Genomic DNA, 21,778 nt, shown 5'->3' with positions numbered 1-21,778 from the left:
CGGTAGAAGATCTGCTTTGCATGCAGACAATTCCAGCTTTGATTCCTGGCATCTCCAGGGAGGGCAGGAAGAAGAGGAGGAGGAGGAGGAGGAGGAGGGAGAAGAAGAAGAAGAAGAAGAAGAAGAAGAAGAAGAAGAAGAAGAAGAAGAAGAAGAATAGTAGTAGTAGTAGTAGTAGTAGTAGTAGTAGTTTGGACTTGATAGCCTGTATTTCACTCCCCTTAAGGAGTCTCAAAGCGGCTAACAATCTCCTTTTCCCTTCCTCCCCCACAACAAACACTCTGTGAGGTGAGTGGGGCAGAGAGACTTCAGAGAAGTGTGACTGGCCCAAGGTCACCCAGCAGCTGCATGTGGAGGAGCGGGGAAGCGAACCCGGTTCACCAGATTACGAGTCCACCGCTCTTAACCACTACACCACACAGGCTCTCCCACTGCACCACGCTGGCTGGGAATCCAAAAGTAGGAGGAACAGAAAGCAAAGCTACCTCCTGGCTGGTTCTGAGGAAAGAGGCAAGCAGGTGGTGACTGAGCAAGAGCAGATTGAAATTGGTGGAGCAGTTCCCCATTTGCCCCAGTGGACAAGTCCCTACCAATTTTCAGAAGAGTCGGTTCATGATGTCAGGAGGTGCCAGGGCTATAAGAGGAGGTTAAGGGGTGATATGATAGCCATGTTCAAATATATAAAAGGATGTCACATAGAGGAGGGAGAAAGGTTGTTTTCTGCTGCTCCAGAGAAGCAGACACGGAGCAATGGATCCAAACTACAAGAAAGAAGATTCCACCTAAACATTAGGAAGAACTTCCTGACAGTAAGAGCTGTTCGGCAGTGGAATTTGCTGCCAAGGAGTGTGGTGGAGTCTCCTTCTTTGGAGGTCTTTAAGCAGAGGCTTGACAACCATATGTCAGGAGTGCTCTGGTGGTGTTTCCTGCTTGGCAGGGGGTTGGACTTGATGGCCCTTGTGGTCTCTTCCAACTCTATGATTCTATGATTCTATGATTCTATAACTTTGATATATGGGCACAGCTGCCCTATGTGCTGCCCTAGCATTACAGCAGGTTGGGAAAGCAACTAGCCATTAATGTCTTCTCAGGCTCTGGACCAGTCCTGAAAACAGTGGACCAGTCCTGAAAACGTGGACCAACTCCGGACCACAGTGGACCAACTGGAAAACAGCGGACCAACTCTGGACCAGTCCTGAAAACAGTGACATCTGCCTGATGTCAATAGGCAGTGAGTTCCAAGGGTGAGTGCAGACTTATTCCACCCTCCTCCCAGGAGCAAATCCCCCTGGGCAAGGGCTGTGTACTGAAAGTGGGCAGGGTAAAAGCTCAGAGTAGGTGGAGTCAAAACACACACACATAGACACACAGCCTGGTATCTCTTATGCAGACACAGAGACAAACACACACATTGTGCCACATTCCTTTTCACACCCATGGCTACTGAAGTTCACATCACTAGTTGAAATGGAATGAAGGCAGCCTTATCTGAGACACCCTTTCTCCTGCTCTGCAGCATTCATGGTGGATGGCCTTCCAGTATTCCTTTGGTGGTCCCAGAACTGGTCATGGGTTTGTGCATAGTTCAGCCTTTAACAATTCATAGTCAAGACCACAGCTGGACATGATGAGCGTGCAGAAAAGTGAGACTCACATCAGCACAAAAGAAAGGCAGTCAGCTGTACCTGGTGAATGGAGAGGTGGGGAGCACATCAGAACGACGCCTTGACCTTCCCGCACTGACACAGCACTTCTCGTCCGACCACTGAAATTCCCCAGATCTGTTAACATAACACAGCGGGTTTAGAGTCATGGAAAGAAACTTCTTGGCATTAGCGAATGCACAGATTTCTCTTCCTATCCTCACTGTCCGACCCTTCTTTTCACTCTCTCATGCTTTAAAAGGCAAAAAAGAATGCTCGTTTTTATTCTTGAAATTGACAAGAAAAATGCCTGGCTGTTTCACAGTAAATCTATTCTGGCTGATTTCAGCTGGCAAATGGAAATATTTTCTGCATTACATCAACACCTGTCTTTTATTGCCCCTTCTAGGATGCGGAAATGGTATCAGCAAAAAGGCATTCGGCGATGTACCCTTTTGTAACAGACATTTAATAGCTCTTTTATTCCTTTTTACTATTTCCTGCTTATTGATTTCCTCCCCAGTAAAAGTCATTCTGTGCATAGTGAAAAGAGAAATAAAGGGGGGGAGGCGGAAGGATGCATCAAATCTGAATTGCATCCTGGGTGAGACTCCTGGGTATCGTGAAAGGGATACTGCAAACAAGGTAATATTAGCGTCTTTGGAGTGGGATTAGCAACACTGGATCTATTGGGGAATTGGTGCTGTGGTACCTAAATATCAGTGTATCAATTGCATTACCCATTTCTAAAGTGCTTAACAAGTACAAAGCGTCCCAGTCGTTGCCCTCAGAACAACCCTGTGTGGCAGGCCACTAATATATGAGTAGAAGTGGTCACCAGTGTGAGTGTCCTCCCTCAAATCTGAGCAAGACCCCCTAATTCCTTTCTATCCCTTCCCTCCAAATCTTCCCCTATTGCTGTGGTCAATAAAATCAATGACTACCATTGGATATCATCCTATATGGTGACAAAAGAATAGTGCAAGCAGCTCTAAGGGAATTTAAAACATTCGTCCAATGAGGAATCAGGATGTTCTTTATTTCTGATAGTGAGAGAGAGACAAATAATGTGGTGGAACGATGGAAAATATATAAAAACATACCAAGATCTCTCTTACCCCCGTCCCCTGTGATTAGAAAAGAGGTCAGTAGCAGTAGGATCCCCATCTTTGTGAGGAGAAAAAAAATAGACTGCATTTTCCCTGCTGAAATCATTAGAGCATTTAAGTAAAAGAAGAATGGCGCTCCTTACTGGGTTTTACAAAGTATGCCTAAGTGGGGCTGTGCGGCTGAATGTGTTGCTAAAGCAGGAAATGCAAGACCCCACAGATCTGAAAATTAGGGCAGATGATGGACAGCTGGTTCTAGGCTCCTCTGGGGTATAAATTCAATAAATAAGTAAATAAATATTTTGTTTGCATTTGAAATCCAGTATTCTCATACCCTCCAACATCTCTCCAATGAAAATAGGGGTATCCTAAATAATAATGGGACGCGGGTGGCGCTGTGGGTTAAACCACAGAGCCTAGGGCTTGCCAATCAGAAGGTCAGCAGTTCGAATCCCTGCGACGGGGTGAGCTCCCGTTGCTTGGTCCGTGCTCCTGCCAACCTAGCAGTTCGAAAGCACGTCAAAGTGCAAGTAGATAAATAGGTACCGCTCTGGCGGGAAGGTAAATGGCGTTTCCGTGCACTGCTCTGGTTTGCCAGAAGCGGCTTAGTCATGCTGGCCACATGACCCAGAAGCTGTATGCCGGCTCCCTCGGCCAATAAAGCGAGATGAGCGCCACAACCCCAGAGTCGGTCATGACTAGACCTAATGGTCGGGGGTCCCTTTACCTTTACCTTTAAATAATAATAATAATAATAATAATAATAATAATAATAATAATAATAATAATAATAGTTGTTGTTGTTGTTGTTGTTGTTGTTGTTGTTAATTCCCCACTCATCTGACTGGGTTGCCCCAGCCATTCTGGGCAGCTTCCAACATAACATAACAAAACATTAAACATTTTAAAACTTCCCTATACAGGGCTGCCTTGAGATGTCTTCTAAAGGTTGTATATTATTTCCTTGGCTTGGGGGATGCTGTAACTCCATACCCTCCAACATTTCTCCAATGAAAATAGGGCCATCCTAAGGAAAAAGTGGGACATCCTGGAGTCAAATCAGAAACCGGGACGGCTTCTGTAAATCTGGGACTGTCCCTGGAAAACAGGGACAAGGAGGGTCTGCATTCTGTGTTGATGCTCAGAATCTTGGCGTTTGCAATGGGCTGCTAGAATTTTGATGGCCTGATGAGAGTTTTTCTCACGCTCCATTTGAGGCTCTCAGCTGTGACATTCCCTGCATCAAAGTGTGAGATGGGAACTTCGCAGCCTAAGGCGCCTTCAGGAATTGTCATGGGCTGAGTGCTGCCCTACACTCAGAGAGAAGTCTACATGGCACCGTTTTCTGTGCCCTTACAAGAAATCTATTTTGCACTAGTGGCTCCCCGATCTGGACAAAAATGGGAAACAAAAAATGTTCAGAGCTGCAAGCTAATTTTGCACACAGTAGTCTATTCCACTCTCTTTTCCCCATACACTTCCTATCAAAGAGGGTGTCTCTAATAAGGCCAACATTTTTCTGACAGAACAAAATTGGTGCAGCAACAGTTTTTAACTCGACCTCTCCTTCCTTTTCCTCATTGCGTGCTGACATTTCCCCCTCCTGCATTTGTTCTTCTCTGAGAAATTTAAATTGTGTTGTTGATTCCTGTCCTTTCAAAGGATCCATTAAGGGCATGTTTCGTATTCCAAAAGACAACAGCTAAATATGGAAATTTGTATAGTCTTCCCTGCCTGAACCATCTATCTTGCTCTTTGAGGGCATTTTCCAGGAAGAGAAATGACATCCTAAGGAAATTAATGATATGTCTGTTGCCATATAATTGCGTTCTTCGAAATATGAGTGTTTCATAGAGCTACCACAAACTGCAACAATTCACAAAATTGCTCTCAAAATTGTCCTCACTGGCTATAAATAAATTATAGAGCATTAAGAGTGATAAGATTGAAATCTATTTTGTTGTCATTAAACCAATTTGCAGATTTTGAAGGTCTCCAGACAGTACTGTTGTTGATTAAAAAAAAAAAAAAAGAAATCTAACAAGGAAAAACATGTTGTAACAAGAATTTGTCCAAACAGTGGCTTCCTGTAGCTATTATCACCTTTTAAATCTGATAATCTGCCCCTTTCATGGCTACTGTACTGGAAGCAAACCAAAGCCCAAAACAAATATAATTAATGTGCACAATTTTGCAATTTAACCCTTTTCCTTCCTGCTATGTTCCAGATTGAAATATATAGATTGAGATTTCATCCTCTTTATTCAGCTCATAGTCGTGAGGAGGAATGAAAGTCACCTCAAAGTATCTGCTTTATATACATTATTTACACAATGGGCTGCACGTGATTGGCTTATTCCAGAATTCTCCTGTAGGCCAATCAGGTTGTGGATTTACTTCCATCTGGAGCCGGATTGGGTGGCTCCTGCAGACCAATCATACTGCTGCATTCTTCTAGGACCAATCAGACTGCTGCATTCTGAATCCTATTGTTCTAGGACCAATCAGACTGCTGCATTTTGGATCCTATTGTTCTAGGACCAATCAGACTGCTGCATTTTGGATCCTATTCAACTCAGTACATAACACAGATGAAAATCATTCCTCCATGAAGGAACAGACAGAACCCTGTCTGAAACTTCTTGCCAGCTGCTGTCAGTCAGTGTAGACATACTGGGCTAGACCGACCAAGGGTCTGACTCAGTAGAAAGCAGCTTCCAATTTTTCCACAATAAAGAATAGGTCTGTTCTCTGCCTCTCCTGCATATCAGGCAAGGATCTCCATGCAAAATGTTTCAGACACAACAATATTTACTGCGTATCAGTAGGGAATAAGAGTTTAGGGAGCAGTTCATAGGTGACAATCCTAAAATATCTTTTTAAAAGGCAGCCTTTAGGGATGAGGGAACGAACAGCTGGCCGGGTCAGGATTCTAGGAGACGGGCAGTTATAAGACGGGAATGTGAAACAGATGAAATTTAAGCAGCAGCAGAACTTGTGAATCTTGTGGTGTTTTTTTTTTTAAAAAAAAAATGAAAATATGTTTTGTCTTAAAGTGTGGCTGTCAAGTGTGACTGTCAGTGCAGGGAGGAACTTCTATATCAAACCAGTAAACCAGTGATGCGAGGGGCAAAGGCACAGCTGTGAAACTCCACCCCCCCCCTCACATTTTCCAACTCCTCTCTGGCACAATTTTAAAGTAATGATGGGAGATTTAACACCAAAAAAACCCACCCATGTGGTTGGCATCACATTGAAAAGTTAGCAACTCTTAAACATGCAGAATTAGCATTAGCCAAGGTTAGATAGCTTGGGTGCACAGTTGTAATATTTTGTGCTATGAACTTTAATAATAATAATAATAATAATAATAATAATAATAATAATTTATACCCCACCCATCTGGATGGGCTTCCCCAGCCACTCTGGGCAGCTTCCAACAAAATATTAATGCATCAGACATTAAAAGCTTCCCTAAACAGGGCTGCCTTCAGATGTCTTCTAAAAGTCTTGATGCAACAAGAGGCTGGCATGTCCAATAAAAGAACTTGAGCTGTGCCACTCTTGCTGAGAGATCCCAAATGGCTGATTCTCCAACTTTCAAGCCGGGAGCTTCCTTGAACTGCTTCCCTCCGTTGCAAAATTCCTGTCGAACACACCACGTTACTGCTCTCAGTCTCTATTGCTACAACCTCTCCTTCTAAAGAAGAAAGTTATTCTAGGTCTCCCTCAGCCTCTTTCTGTAGGCCACTCCCACACCATAAATTCAAAGCACTCTTTTAACACTTTAACAGCCATGGTTCCCCCCCCCCAGGCTCCTGGGAGCTATAGTTTGTTAAGGGTGTTGAGAGCTGCTATTCTCCCCAAAGAGCTACAATCTCCTGAGTTGCAATTGTTGGATATGAGAAAGGTTATGCCTCAAGCAGCAGGCACCAAACCACTCAGATTTACTCAAGGAAGATATAGCACACTGGGCGCTGTATCTTGGAACGCTTTCCATTTCCTCTAGAGGCAGCAGTTGACTACAGAAGCATCCCACCAAAAACAGAAGAGAGGTGTTGTTACAGATAGGTAGCCGTGTTGGTCTGCCATAGTCAAAACAAAACAAATTCCTTCCAGTAGCACCTTAAAGACCAACTAAGTCAGTTCTTGGTATGAGCTTTCGTGTGCATGCACACTTCTTCAGATACACACAGAAGCATCCCACCAAAAACAGAAGAGAGGTGGTTAGAGACTAAGCAGCAACTGTAGTACTCTGGTCAATGGGGTCACAAAGGGTCGGCCATTACTAAACGACTAAACAACAACAAGTAGTGCCTGCTAATGTATATACAGTCATACCTCGGGTTACAGACGCTTCCAGTTGCATTTTTTCAGGTTATGGATGGGCCGAAACCCAGAAGTACTGGAATGGGTTACTTCCGGGTTTCGGCAGTCGCACATGCGCAGAAACGACGAATCTCAACTCGCCCGTGCGCAGACGCGGCGCTGCGGGTTGCGAACGCTGCGGGTTGTGAACGTGCCTCCCGCACGGACCACGTTCACAACCCGAGCATCCACTGTATGAGCAATCCTTTCCAATTCACAAGGAACTCTGGAAATTGTAACTCTGAAGGGGAAATATGGGGCCAGGCTAAGCCAAATACATTTTCCCCCCTGCTGGAAGTGAAGGACAAGATGGTGCCTCTACCCATTCTGTGTACAAAAGCCAACCAGACTGGTACTTGAACGTAACTTCAACAATGGCAATGGGCTCCACTGCACCCAAGGGCATCTGCCTAGATTAGGGAGGGAGGCCAGGACACTGGGCATATACAACTCTGTCTCAGTAGAGACTGGTGGGGGCCACGCACCTGACCTCTCTTTAGCAGAGTGGCTACTGCTTACTTGGAGGTAGAAAGGCGAGACAGCAAGGATGTAGTGCTGTGCTGGTACACCAGCGGAATCCACCCAGGAGGTCAGGTGTGTGGCACTGTCCTCGAATGCCAGTCACTGTTGCTCTATCTACTCTAAACCCCATAGGATCAGCCACCTGAGGCAGCTACCCGGCTGCTAACGATAGGGCTGTACCTCTTCTGGGCCTGTGCGTTGCAGGCAGCAACCATTTTAGGAGTGTCTAATCAACGTGTGATTGCTCATGCACAGGTCCTTTTAGACCTGGAAGAGGGCACGACAGAGTGGGGCACACTTATGCGTTCTCCGCCAATGTGTGCGGGGGCTAGGAATGGAGGCCCTGCACAAAATGGTTGCTACCTGTACAGTCGTACATGAACGTTTTGGCTCCCGAATGCCACAAACCAAGAAGTGACTGTTCCAGTTTGCAAACTATTTTTGGAAGCCAAATGTCCGACAGGGCTTCCGCGGCTTCTAATTCGCTGCAGGAGTCTCCTGCGGCCAATCAGATGCCACGCTTTGGTTTCCAAATGTCTTGGAAGTCGATCAGATTTCCGGAACGGTTTCTGTTCGACTTCCAAGGTACGACTGTATTCTGTAATTAATACATGGCACAAACTCTTTTCAAATAAATAAATATTGAGTGATAACAACAAGAAGTTTCGGGAGAGCTGAATAGCAAATTGAAGTAGAAAGGGGAGGAAAGAAACAAATTCAGATTTTAATTTCTTAACTCTGTTTTTTTATATCTAACAATCAAGGTGACATTTCATTTGCAACGCCAAAGCAGTCTCATTAAACTGAACAAAATCAAGCTGAAATGGAATGTGGGGAGAGCCCGTTGCTGTTTCATCATAGAGGAATACAGAACAAACAACAACAACCACTTTTCCCTGCTTAGGAAACATAATGAAAACCTCGCTGCTCAGCCACATTCATTATGCCTCAATTTATATGCACCAGATGCTAGATGGCTTAAGTGACGGGCCTTACCTGGGCATTTGCAAAAATTATTTATAAAAACAACTCTTATAGAAAACGTGCATTCATTTTATTTAAATTCAATTACCACTGTAAAGGGCTTGTTTCCAGTAAACGGTAGAAGCCCTATTTGCAAGTGAAAATTAATTGCTATTCAGGTGCTTCCAGCATGGAAAAGAAACTACTATGCACAAGGGTGTAGACAGACTCAGCTTTCCATTAGGAGTATGAGGCTTTTGCAGCATTAGCGCTAATTTAATCAAACTGGTTAACCATCTGTAAAACAAAGACTGAAGATTTAACACCTTTGCTATGACACTGGACAAAGCCTACAGAACTAGCTATTTGCAGGGGCATAGATCAAGAGGCAGTTCTGCTTGAAAAAGAACAGCGTACCACCTGGTTCATCTAGTGCTGTACTCTGACTGGTAATGACTGTCTAGAACAGAGGTTTTCAACTTTTTTGAGTCTACGGCTCCCTTGACCAACAATATTGTTTCTGCGGCACCCCTGTGGGGCTCAGGAGTCCAGTTATGTCCCCCCTTGCCTGCAGAGCTGGCAGCCCCTCATCCCTTTTTTGAACACCCTGTCTTGTGGAGTGTTCCCTCAGCCTCCTCTCCTGTCTCCTCGTGAGTCCTTCAGGAAGCTGCTGCACCCCCCCCCCCCCCGTCTCTGAGCCACCCCACCCTGAAGAGAGGTGCCTCTTCATCCTGGTCCATGAAGGTCTGGGCAGAGGATGTTCCAAGTGTTTGGGAATCATTCTGCCAGAAACAAGTAGAAAGGTTCTAAAAGGTTCTAGAAGACCACTCGGCTTTGTTTTTGCAGATGCCTGATGGAAGAGTGGCGAATTCTGTTGAAGGACTGTTGCTGTGATTTACAACGTGCTGGAGATAAGACTTTTGTTTGAAAGTGTGCTGTCAATTGCTGTTTATGTCAACAGTCGAAACCATTTCCCTAGACTTGGGTGAGTTTAAAAGAGGATTAGACAGATTCACGGAGGACAAGGCTATCAGTGGACACTAGCCATGATGGCTATAGTTACAGATAGGTAGCCGTGTTGGTCTGCCATAGTCAAAACAAAACAAATTCCTTCCAGTAGCACCTTAAAGACCAACTAAGTCAGTTCTTGGTATGAGCTTTCGTGTGCATGCACATCTTCTTCATGATGGCTATGTGAGGCTGTGTGTTTGGTGAGGCTGTGTGTTTGGTGGAAGGAAGTTCAACTGGAATTCCTCACTGCAATTGAGGTGTTCCTCTTCTCCCACCTCAGCATTATTTTATCTTATTTTCAATAGTAGTATTTATTCATTTTTATGTAAACCATAAAGGTAAAGGACCCCTGGACAGTTTAGTCCAGTCAAACTTGGCTATGGGGTTGTGGCACACATCTCGCTTCAGGCCAAGGGAGACGGTGTTTGTCCACAGATAGCTTTCCTGGACATGTGTTCAGCATGACTAAACCACTTCTGGAAGAAAGGGACACTGTGACGAAAGCCAGAGTGCACGGAAACACCATTTACCTTCCACCTCAGTGGTACCTACTTGTCTACTTGAGCTGGTATGCTTTTGAACTGCTAGATTGGCAGTAGATAGGTACATAGGATTGTGTGGTCAATTGGAGATGCCAGGGATTGAACTTCATGCAGAGCATCTACATTTAAGCTATGGCCCTTTATTTTTGGAGAGGGCTATAGGAAGATTTCATCCCACTGCGCACACAATAGTGGAGAACGCTCATTCATTCCCCCCCCCCCATGGGAAGTGACTAGGGATCTACGCTCCCCAAACTTCATTTTCACTTCTGGGTTTTAGACTTTGTTCTGGCATGCTCTCAAAATGTGCCAAAAGAACTAGAATGGAGTGATTGTTTATCTGCCACCACCGAAAGGAGGCCAGTAGGGTTGTTTAAAAGTCTGCATGTAAACCATGGAGGAACAAATTTCTTCTACCCTGGTTAGGGTGCTGTTGGCCACTGCCCAAGCCATCTGCCCTTGCTGAATTCTGGGCCCTCCAGCTGGCAGCAGCTGCTAATAAACCAACAAGACTTCTTCCCCTCCCTCAATTGATGCTCCATAGCAGAATGCAGGATGCAGAATAGTGATCAGGCTGTTGACATAGCTGCTTCTGCTGCCACTTGCAGAGAGAGAGAGAGAGAGACAGACAGACAGACAGACAGACAGACAGACAGACAGACAGACTGTCCTACTGCTAGGGCTAAATAGTGAGATCCACCTCCAAGAAACTGTTGAAGAATGAAATGATCCCACTGCAATTTTTCCGCTTACAAACAGGATGGAAACCAGTTGTGTACCCTGCTGTAATTTGGTCATTCAGAACAGGTGATAATAATACAGGGACTGTATCCCTGACACTGATGCAACATGGGACAACTTCCTCCAAAAGTTAGGTTAACAAAACTGAGTTTTGTTGTTGAATTAACTGAGGAGCTAAGTGGAACTCACACCTGCAGTCTCAGGGAAAATACCCTGTATATACTTATGCCAAAAATGTCTCTGTGTTAAGGGAAGGCTTTGCAAATAAGCAATTCTACTGGGTTGGCCAACAGATTCTTTGTCTGCTGTTTTGTGTTTCTAATAGAACAGGTGTGTCTGTGAGTAACAGCTTTCACACTACTACTCTGCAATTGCCACTCAGTACTTCATCGCAGGTGTGGCATGCCCTGATGAGATTGTTCGTGAGGTCTGCGGATTGTTCTGGCAAGCAGAAAAGGATGGTGATTTTCCATTTCCACCCCTGTCTTTCATGGTTTTCAAAGTCATTTGTTGTCCTCTCTTATAACCACAGGTTCTAAGAGGAGTGGATGGAAAATGCAGAATGTGGCCCCAGTGCTAAGAGCGTTGATGTCAATTTTACACTTGGTGCGTACTAACAAGAGTAGGAAGCAAGTGTTTCTCCAGCTGTATGCAGAACCAGTAGCTGGGCAAAATTATATATGGAGGAGACTCCAGGAGAGGGGCGCTGTGCTGTGTGACTCCCCTCTCACGAAAGGTTGCATCGCTTGAGACTTTTTAATTTAGAGGAAAGGTGACATGATAGACATTTAGAAAACTATGCATGGCATGGAGGAAGTGGATAGAGTAGTTGTTCTTCTTCTTTCATGACACTATGTCATGGTCTGGTTCACGGGCGATCGAAGTCCCTGCTGGGGACGTCGGGACTGGGGGCAAGATGGCAGGGTGGGAGCAGGAACGGGAGTCCAGAAGCCAGGCGTTGGGAAGCCAAGAGTTTGAGGGTCAGAGAGCTGGGAGTCAAGAAGCCAAGGGTCTGAGGGTCAGGAAGGAAGGAGTTGCGAAGTCAAGAGTCTGAGGATCAAGAAGCAAGGAGTCACGAAGGCAGGGGTCCAAGGATCAAGAAACAAGGAGTCAAGGAACCAAACGCAGCAAGGCAGGGAATGTGTTGCTGTGGCAAAGAGCTGACCTTATATCCCTTCCCAGCTCTTGCCACCAGGTGCTGTGAGTTACCAATTGGCCTCACCTGTGAGGCTGCACCTTGCCTCTTCAGAGCAAACTTAGGAAGGCCCCAGTCCTGGTCACAGGGCCTGGCTCCTGCATGACCACACTAGAACTCATGCATATCCAATGAAGCTGCATGTTGGAAGATTTAGGACAGATAAAAGTATGTCCTTCATGCAGGGCATAGTTAAACTATGGAACTCACTTCCACAGGAAGCTGTGATGGCCACCAACTTGGATGGCTTTAAAAGAGGATTAGGCAAATTCATGGAGAAGGCGGCTACCAATAGCCTGTGTTCAGGTCCTGCTTGTGGGTTCCTCCCAGGTTGGCCACTGTGAGAACTGGATACTGCACTAGATGGACCAATGGTTCTTCTTATGTTCTTATGGTGGGAACCTCCTGTGTCATGAATGGCATGTTTTGAATGAGCCTCAAGATTGGCTGAAGACCAGATGATAAATTGCTGGCAAGAATTGGCAATGATGTAAATGGGAGCGGGAGGCGTGAGGGAGTCCAAAGATGTTATGAAAAGATGTTATGATATATGTTATACTGTTTTTTTTTATTTTTGCATTTATGTTTGAAAAATCCAAATAAAATATTATATATATAAAAAAAGATTGGCTGAAGACCACCACCCAAATTGGATGCTGTTGAATTATTTCTGAACTGTGTTGATCAAAGAGCTAAAGGAATGTTCATGTTTTGGCAAAAAGTATGGTACCTGCAAGGAAGCGTGAAAGGCTGGCTATGCAATGCTAGTTGCAAACAACTACCACACCAAAAGCTACAGAAGACCAGGTACAAACAATGGGAGTTGTGATATGCCAGGAACATGCTAAAGATGGAGGACTGCCAAGAACATGCCAAACGGCAGTGAGAAATGCTAAGACCCAGATGCACAGAAGAAAGACTATATAAGATCAGGCTTTTCAGAAGGGTCTGTGTGTCAGACGCAGCTAGGATCCTCACTATCTGATCACGCATAACCCTTATTGGAACTTGATCAATTCCATTGAAGGGCTGGTGAGTATGATTGTGTGTGTGGATGTGTGCGTGACGGAGTGCATGTTCCCTTGTCTTGTTATGTATTATGTTTGTTAATCAATAAAGCAATGTTATGCAGAAATTCCAATATATTGGTTGCCTGACTGCTTGCTTGTGTTCTCTCTCTGGAGTGCACTGAATCTCATTTATGCTAAAACATCTAAACAGATAAAAGAACCTGGTTATTCATAACACCTGCTAGGAACTACTCCTCCCCATTCAGCAGGCTGGTTGGGTAGATATATCAGGCCATAGTTGGGCTGCCTGTTGGATGCTGCACCAAACCCCATTATACAGTCTTTGATAAAGTTATGGCCCTGCATAACCCACCGTCTCCCTCCAGCCATTCACTGCTCCCTACCTCCCTGTGCCTGGTGCACAAATGCAAACAATTCTCACATATTATATGCATTGTTATACATATAACATACATAGTATATGCATATATATACTCCAGATTTTGTAATGCAACCAGCACATAAGCGGATATATACAACGGTGCATATCATTGTGTAGGAAGCTACCTGGGATAGCTCAGGTGGTAGAGCATGAGACTCTTAATCCCAGGGTCATGAGTTCGAGACACACATTGGGCAGAAAGATTCCTGCATTGCAGGGGGTTGGACTGGATGAGCGTCACGGACCCTTCCAACTCTACAATTCTATGAATGGTGTGTTATTACGTATAAAATTACACTGCAGAAATATAGTGCTGCATGGGTCCGGACATACAAATATTTGCATATAATTGGTTGAAGGTTTTTTTAAAAAATAATTCCAACAGCCACAAGTATAGATAAGAGCATGATGTGAGGGGCGTTCCCATATGGTTAAAATCTGACAAAGTTGGAACTGCCCAATTCTGTGCATGAATCTGTTTCCAAAGGATTCCTCTGCCATCCCTCTCAAGAACACATCTAACAATAAAAAGGTACAGGTAAAGGGACCCCTGACCATTTGGTCCAGTCGTGACCGACTCTGGGGTTGCGGCACTCATCTAACTTTATTGGCCGAGGGAGCCGGCATACAGCTTCTGGGTCATGTGGCCAGCATGACTAAGCCACTTCTGGCGAACCAGAGCAGCGCATGGAAATGCCGTTTACCTTCCCACTGGAGCGGTACCTATTTATCTACTTGCACTTTGACATGCTTTTGAACTGCTAGGTGGGCAGGAGCTGGGACCAAACAATGGGAGCTCACCCCATAGCGGGGATTCAAACCTTCTGATTGGGCAGCCAAGGTTTAGACCACAGCGCCACCCACGTTCCTCTACATCTAACAATATGAACAAGCAAAAATCCCCCACAGAGATCCCTTTTGGGAAAATGAATGCCTTCTGCTCCTTGATCTGTATATTCAGCAGGGTGGTATGAACTGTAAGTGACAGGTTGCCATTCTGAAGCTTCACCACATCAGCGCAGAAAAGCTGTCAATGGCAGCAAGAGGCAAGGGGGATGCGTGGAAGCAGACGGTCCATCACTGGTTCCCCTCTCCATACTTGCACTTTGCGAGTGCTTCTTCCCCACCCCGCACCTTAAAAGCTTGGCTTCGGGGGACTCCTGACTACGGCAGCGAAATGGAAATGATTGACTAATGGTAGAAAATTAAAATTAATTTTTAACACACCTTAGCATTACCCTGTCCTGACTCTCATCAATTTTCACCAGGTAATAAGGCCCCTATATCTGGCATGTTTCCTCTGAAGCCTGAGCTCGAGAGATGGCAAGAGACTTGGGAGATGGGTGGTCAGAGCAAGACTATGTCTGCATTCAGACGTGGAGCTTATTGCATTCGTTTTTCCTGGTTATAATGCTGGCATTTCTGTCCCAATTTCTCTTTGGTTATGTCAGGGAACTGCCATCGGAGCCCAGGGAGGTGGCGAGGCTCCCAGACGCTGGGGAGGGAACCAGCAGGGGGAGAACTTCCAGTGAGGAAGTAGAGGAGGGGGAAGCGTCGGAGGGAAGGCTCAGAGACGCTTCCAGCGAGGGCAGCGGAGAGAGCTCAGGACCTCCCATTGGGATGCCCACTCTGCGCAGAAAGCTGTCGTGCAGGGAAGCTAGGCGGAGACTCTCGGTTAAGGAGCTTTTATGTTGGAAGAAATTCAGGAAACGCCCACTGACGGATTCTGCCAGCGATTAAAACAGCCACTAAGTAAGGGCTGTCCGGGCAGGGAAAGTTTTAGCCAACTACTCAGCTTGGAGCGGTGTGGCGCTTACGCACAAGCAACCCCTTATCCCATTACAGGTTACTTATACTGCCATGGTGGGAAAGAACAGTATGATGAGATATGGCCCCAAATGTTGTCATTGAAAAGCTCCCGTGATTTTCTAAATGGAGAGGATTGCAACCTGCTCTCCCCCCTTCCCGGAAACAACACATAGATTAGCACAAAACTTCCACCAGTTTTCCAGAAGTCATGTGAAAGATCGGATACAACGTGAAAATGAACAGGCAAGGAAAGATGGCATAAAGTGCTATCTGAATGCAGCCTTAATGAACTATTATGGTGGTATTCTACCAGGAAAGGAGACAGTAAGCAGAAACAACAGCTACTATAGCACCTACAGCAGAAATAGTGTTTCCAGTCCAATCTCGACATGAGAAAGACACAGAGGACACTATTGTAAGCTGCACAGCTTATTCCCGACTGGAAGACATCCTGGCATAGCAAATGTCACAGCTGCATAAACACCAGTCTGCAGTGCTAAATGCATTTCTCTGTTCCCCCTTCCAAGATTGTGTTTGAAAATGTTTTCTCCCCACGGCTAAATATGTTGCTCATTAAACCACTTCTCCTTTGCTTTAAACTGGAGCCTATTGTAAGCTGTAATTCAGCGTGCATTGTATTGTCCGCTTGATCAATTTAAAAGAAAAAAGGTATCCAAAATTGCTGGAAAAATAAGAATCGAAGCTGTCGCACTGTCACAAAACTCAGTTTGCACATTCACCTTCCGGAGACGAAGGCAGACCTCAAGCGCTTCGTCGTTACAAATGAAAAATGAGTCTGTTTGGCTTTCAGCTTCTTTTTTTGGCTGCATGATGCAAACATAACACAGAGAAGATGGTAGGCTGCCTCTGCTCAGGAGAGAGAGAGGGGGAGAGAGAGACCCATAATTCGAGGGGATACTCTTCCATCACAGAAATACTTGAAGGCAGGAGTACTCAACCTCAGGTCCAGGAGCTGAATGTGACCTGCTCGCCCTCTATATCAGGCCCCCAGGACTCTCTCCAAGCCAAGACTCCTCTCCACTTCACACTGTTCCCCAGCCTTGTTCTGAGACATCCTCCAGTGTTTTTGACTGCCTGGAATGTGTTCTTAAACATTGATAAAGACTCTTGCTCACTGTGATGGAGGACACTGAGAAATATATGTTGTAGAAAGCTGTGGATTTGGAATAGCTAGAATGTGCCCTACTTTGCAAAGGTAGGAGTTACAGTGGTACCTCGGTTTTTGAACGTCTCCGTGGACAAATATTTCTGTTTTTGAACGCCGTAAACCCGGAAGTAAATGTTTTGGTTTTCGAACATGCCTTGGAAGTCAAACATGCCATGTGACTTCCGCTGAGTTCAAGATCCTGAGACTTAGCTGTTGGCTATTGAGTTTTTGGTTTTAGAATGTTTCAGAACTCCAACTGTCTTCTGGAATGGATTACAATCGAAAACCAAGGTACCACTGTACATGCCTTCCTCCACCAACTTTTACTTCTGGCCATTTCCACCACTGACACGCAGCCCTCAAAATGTTCCCCATGAAGGAATGTGGCCCTTGGACTGAATATGGTTCCCCACCCATTTTAGATGTGGCAGCCATTTTGTGTCATGCCATGTGCACCACAGCAGCCATTTTGTGACTGGCAACCACAACACTTCTCGAACATTCCAGATGGGCCCACTGGCTCCTGAAAGGTTGGTGCCCCATGGGCTAAGGAGATGGTCCAAGCTACACTTTTGATAACTCACCACATGGGGCAGTGGCCCCATGTTCTTGGCTGTTCCTTGTTCACAACAGTGGGAAATGCATCACTATCCTAAGCTACAGATATGCTAAAGCCCTACACAATTGTACTGATTTTTCAAAGAGAAGTCACCACTGCATTGATGCTGGGCTGTCACTTCAGCCTGTGGCTTAGCTGACAAAGTGGCCACATGTCAGCGCAAAGGAATGAATTATGACACAAAGGGCAGGCCGTGATGTTTGCATTCATATTTCCTGGAGTTAAAAGGAGCATGTGCTGTGACACTCATATAGAAAGGTCAACTTTTGACAGTTAAGACACCTTCCTTGGCTTAGCCAGTCCACAGCAGAAGGTGAAAACACTCAGTACTCCCTGCAGACAAAAGACACATGCGTAAGTCCAGCTGTCACTGAATTTTCTGCATGTGTGGTCAGATATAATAGAGTTTTATATTATTTCTGAATGGGTAGACAGCTTTCACAAAGGGCATGACAGCTCTAGAGTGTGAAGGATACAAGGAAAAAAGGGTTCTGCTGTTGAGATATTGTGATTTGCTGTAATGAGTCTATGGCTGTCATTAAGCTGCAGAGGAGAGGATGGGAAATTCGTATGGTGCAATTCTACATAAAATTAAGTAAATACTGGAATTAGTTCACCCATCCATTGGTATTAACCACTTAGTGAGCAAGCCCAAGAAGCCAGCATAAAGCAATCCAGTGTAAATTAAGGTAAAGGTAAAGGGACCCCTGTCCATTAGGTCCAGTTGTGGCCGACTCTGGGGTTGCAGCACTTATCTTGCTTTATTGGCCGAGGGCGCCGGCGTACAGCTTCCGGGTCATGTGGCCAGCATAACTAAGCTGCTTCTGGTGAACCAGAGCAGTGCATGGAAATGCCGTTTACCTTCCCGCCGGAGCGGTACCTATTTATCCACTTGCACTTTGACGTGCTTTCGAACTGCTAGGTTAGCAGGAGCAGGGACTGAGCAATGGGAGCTCACCCCGTCACGGGGATTTGAACCACCGACCTTCTGATCGGCAAGTCCTAGGCTCTGTGGTTTAACCCACAGCGCCATCCGCGTCTCCCTGTGTAAATTAAGCTGGTGCAAATTAGGCTTGCCATACGTCCAGCAGTTGGCTGCCAGAAACTGTCTGGGCGGAAATCACTGGAACGCCCAGGAAAATCCAAATGTATGGTAACCCATGTTTTCATCTATTTCCCTTAAAAAATGTTACGCCAGATCCAAACCCCATTCAGCAGCAACCCTGCTGCTCTGCCTATGCCTGGCAGAGGGAAAACAAGCATTTAGATTAGTGTTCTACACTGTGTTACCAGGTTATGTGACTGGCCTGAAACATGTGACCAGACTAAGTCTCCCATCTCTGGTCCCATCACACCCCTGAAATGTTCCTTTTGGAGGGTACTTACACTGACCTCAGCTTAGCCAGCTAAGGCTCAGCCAGCTGAACCAGAATGAACAACTTATGCTGGCATATTTTGGGCAGAGCCAGGATTGGGGACTTAATAGCAGCTGAGCCTGGCTGAGTTGGGAATCAGCTGGCTGAGATGGAGATTCACTGCATCTTAACCTGCTCTTGCCAAAGAGCTGCGTGCTTTAAAAAGTAATATATTATAACCGCATCAGCCTAAAATATTAATTTTCCAATGGCACCAATGGCTTTGCATTGTTGCTGATTATTTAGCAACTTTCATGTATGTTCAAGGGGATGTATAAGCAGTAATAAAAACAGCTAAGAACAAGATGAATGAAAAACACAAAACTATGCAAAGTGGATACTCATGGCAGAGACCCATTCATCTGGTTGTGAAATAGGCAATAAAAGCAAAAGCCTGCTAGATACTGAGCTATTATCAAAAGAAGGCCTGATGCCAAGCCAATGTTCTAATTAGGCAGACTTGCTGTCTCCATTGCACTTCCAGCACAGGGCTTAATCTGCATACCAATTCTTAGATTGCAGTATTTCCTTCAGACATTCAGTTCCACTTTGCCATAATGTACACTTATGGGATGAGAATGATGGAGATGGCAGTCGCGAGAATCTGCATAATATATGAGTTATTGCAAAAATCAACACTTGTCACGCTTTCACCGAGTGAACTCTGCAAAGAATCTGCATAAGCAGTAAACAAGGCTTTTATAAATCAACTTTTAAGTGCTTAACCACCTTTCCATTTCCAGCTGTATTTTAAAGAGCTGAAGCAGAAACCTCATTTTTCCAACCATTATAATTCAGAACCCGAAACTTGTAAACCTTTTATTACAGCCCTTTTTCATAACACCTAGACTTAATGTATCAAACGTGTCTCTTTCCCGCAGTTTGCAGTATCCGTGTGGCGCGAACAATGAAGGCGGCATTATTCACGGAGCATGCTTTACTTTGAAGCAATATCTATAATTTGGTAAATATACGACTCTTGTAATCACCTTAAACCAAAATTCTGCTGTCATGTTGAATAAGTCGGGTGCACCTAGAGCTTCTCAAATGCAACTCGGTCTTCACAAGCAGCTGGAAACCTGTGCTTGCAAAAAGTGAAGCAAGCTGTAGCTCATCCAGGAATTCAGGGCTTGCTGAATAAATTCTTATTATGTAGGAGGTTATAGGAAACAATATCATAATGATCCCTTCTGGACTCAATATTTATTGGTGGGCATTTGCAGAACCTCTAGGTGGAATTTTGTTATCAAGTGTGTTTTCTGAGTCCCAAGAAGCGGATCTCCAAGGAAAACCTGTCTGCCCATTTAAATTCCAGTCAATGCTATTTGCACCACCATTCCTTTAATGTTATGCATTGCTTGATTGACAGAAAGGCCCCAGATGATTCTTGTGCATTCATATTCATTCATACTTTCACCACATAATAGCCTTTGTAGTATTAAATCCTCATAAACAAAGAAATGCTTTAATGTATTAATGCTTCCTTGGTTCCAGTGACATTTGGCAAAAGGGTTAAATATGTAAATATATCAAAGATAAACATATAACCAAAAATATGGCTGTTCATTGCCCTCACTCTGGGAAATACTAGATATTTTCCTGGGTTAAATGAACACATTGTCAGTGAAACTGAATATTGTGGATAGCATTAACCTGAGGTTTGCCAGAAATTTCGGAAAACCGTGCGACTTTTTTTTAGGGTGCTGGCTGAAATGCAATTAATCAGTGGGGATGTGTTTGTTTTGGGAGGTTTCCAAATTAAGGTTTTATAATTCAGTGGTCAAACGGTGCATGCTAGGACATCAGTGTGGATCTGTAAATCACTCCTTCCCAGTGGCAGACCTTGGGGGGTCTCAAATTTCAGTGGTGCGCTGTGCGCAACCAAAATTTGGTGCCCCCTGCCTCACACCTTCCATTCTACAGCATAGTTGCAGAGCCCCCGAGGCACAACCGAACCAGCCACACTCCCCTACAGCTGCCTCTGCTTCTTCCAAAAGGGTATGAGTAGCACTTAGCTTAAAGAGCTTTGAAATTTATGCATGGTAGAAGATTATGGCACTGGTTTTGAAACATTCAGCTTCAGAGAACAGCTTCCATATCTGTCAACGAGCACTTAAACACACTGGATCTAGCTTGGTTCCAGATTAGCTGTTCCGTGAATGGAAGACACCGGAGAAGGAAGACAATTTTCGCAGATTTCCCTTCTCCCTGCAGGCCCTAGGACCATCTCCTCCTATGTTGTTTCACAGAGTCCCCAAACCCTTGGTAGAAGCTTTTCAGGGAATGGAATGATAATAATGACAAATCACTCCTCTTTTCCTTCAGCAGTAGCATCCTGGGAATGGAATTCAAGCCTCGGGAAATCCAGATCTAGCCCGTTACAGTATGTATATTTTATAATCAACTTGATAGGCTACAATGCTCATCCTGTTTATTAAAATTTCTTAAATTGTTTGGGCCCTTCCATTATTTCCTGCTTAAGAGCTATCAATCACAATTAGCATCTGGTTGCAATATCTGCTAAAACGTGAAAGGCATCTTTAGGTCTATTAATACCAAGGGACCAAGCTAAACCAAACACATCATTTTCAGATTGTCCCCCCCCCCCAGTGTGCTAAACCACAGACTTATCTTTTCCATTTTAATTTATATTTATTTTACAGTTGGCTCACTTGCCACCAAGGCTTTCCATTTTCATTAACAAGGAGAGTGTAAACAAGGATATTTATATAGGGTACTCAAAATGGCAAAACAATTTACGATAAGGGTTAATGTGAGCTGCTTTTTATTACTAAAAACAAAAAAAATACAGTGAATTAAGTGAAATTGAGTGTTCTAGAGCATGTTCATTACTTTGCAGAGCACTGTGTACTAAATTAATAATCACCACATTTGAATTCTCACAATTGATCCAGAAACCTTGACTGGTAGAAACAGAAATTCCTGCATGCATTTATTTATTTGGCTGACGTGAAAATTTTCTCTGTGAAGGCCACACAAAGATGCGCACTACATACAGTTTAATAGCAAGCACCACAATCCATTTCTCGGCTGTAAATAAATGAGTAGTGAGAAGATATGTCTACAAAGACTTGAAATAAAATGAAGTGACACAAGGAGACAAAACTCATGTTGAAGCACAATGAACTATTATTTCATTTTTACTGTGATTCTAAGCCATTTCTGATGATATTGCTTGTCAAGGGTGTGTGAGAAGATTC

At 44.5% G+C, this 21,778-nt stretch overlaps 1 protein-coding gene across 3 annotated transcripts in view; it reads right to left on the bottom strand.

Moving 5' to 3' along the window:
• The window catches only part of CNTN5 (contactin 5), a 689,184-nt gene that overhangs the window by 196,243 nt on the left and 471,163 nt on the right, over positions 1–21,778 (bottom strand). For all 3 annotated transcript variants that reach the window (XM_081860152.1, XM_081860151.1, XM_081860153.1), the window contains one exon: positions 1,686–1,781. In XM_081860152.1, coding sequence (XP_081716278.1) covers positions 1,686–1,781 — 96 coding nt within the window. The remainder of the gene's footprint in view (positions 1–1,685; positions 1,782–21,778) is intronic.

Source organism: Podarcis erhardii (assembly GCF_964252035.2).
Source record: "Podarcis erhardii genome assembly, chromosome: 4".
Classification (NCBI taxonomy): Eukaryota; Metazoa; Chordata; class Lepidosauria; order Squamata; family Lacertidae; genus Podarcis; species Podarcis erhardii.
The sequence above is the reverse complement of the archived record's forward strand: the minus strand, read 5'-3'. Positions and strand labels throughout refer to the sequence as shown.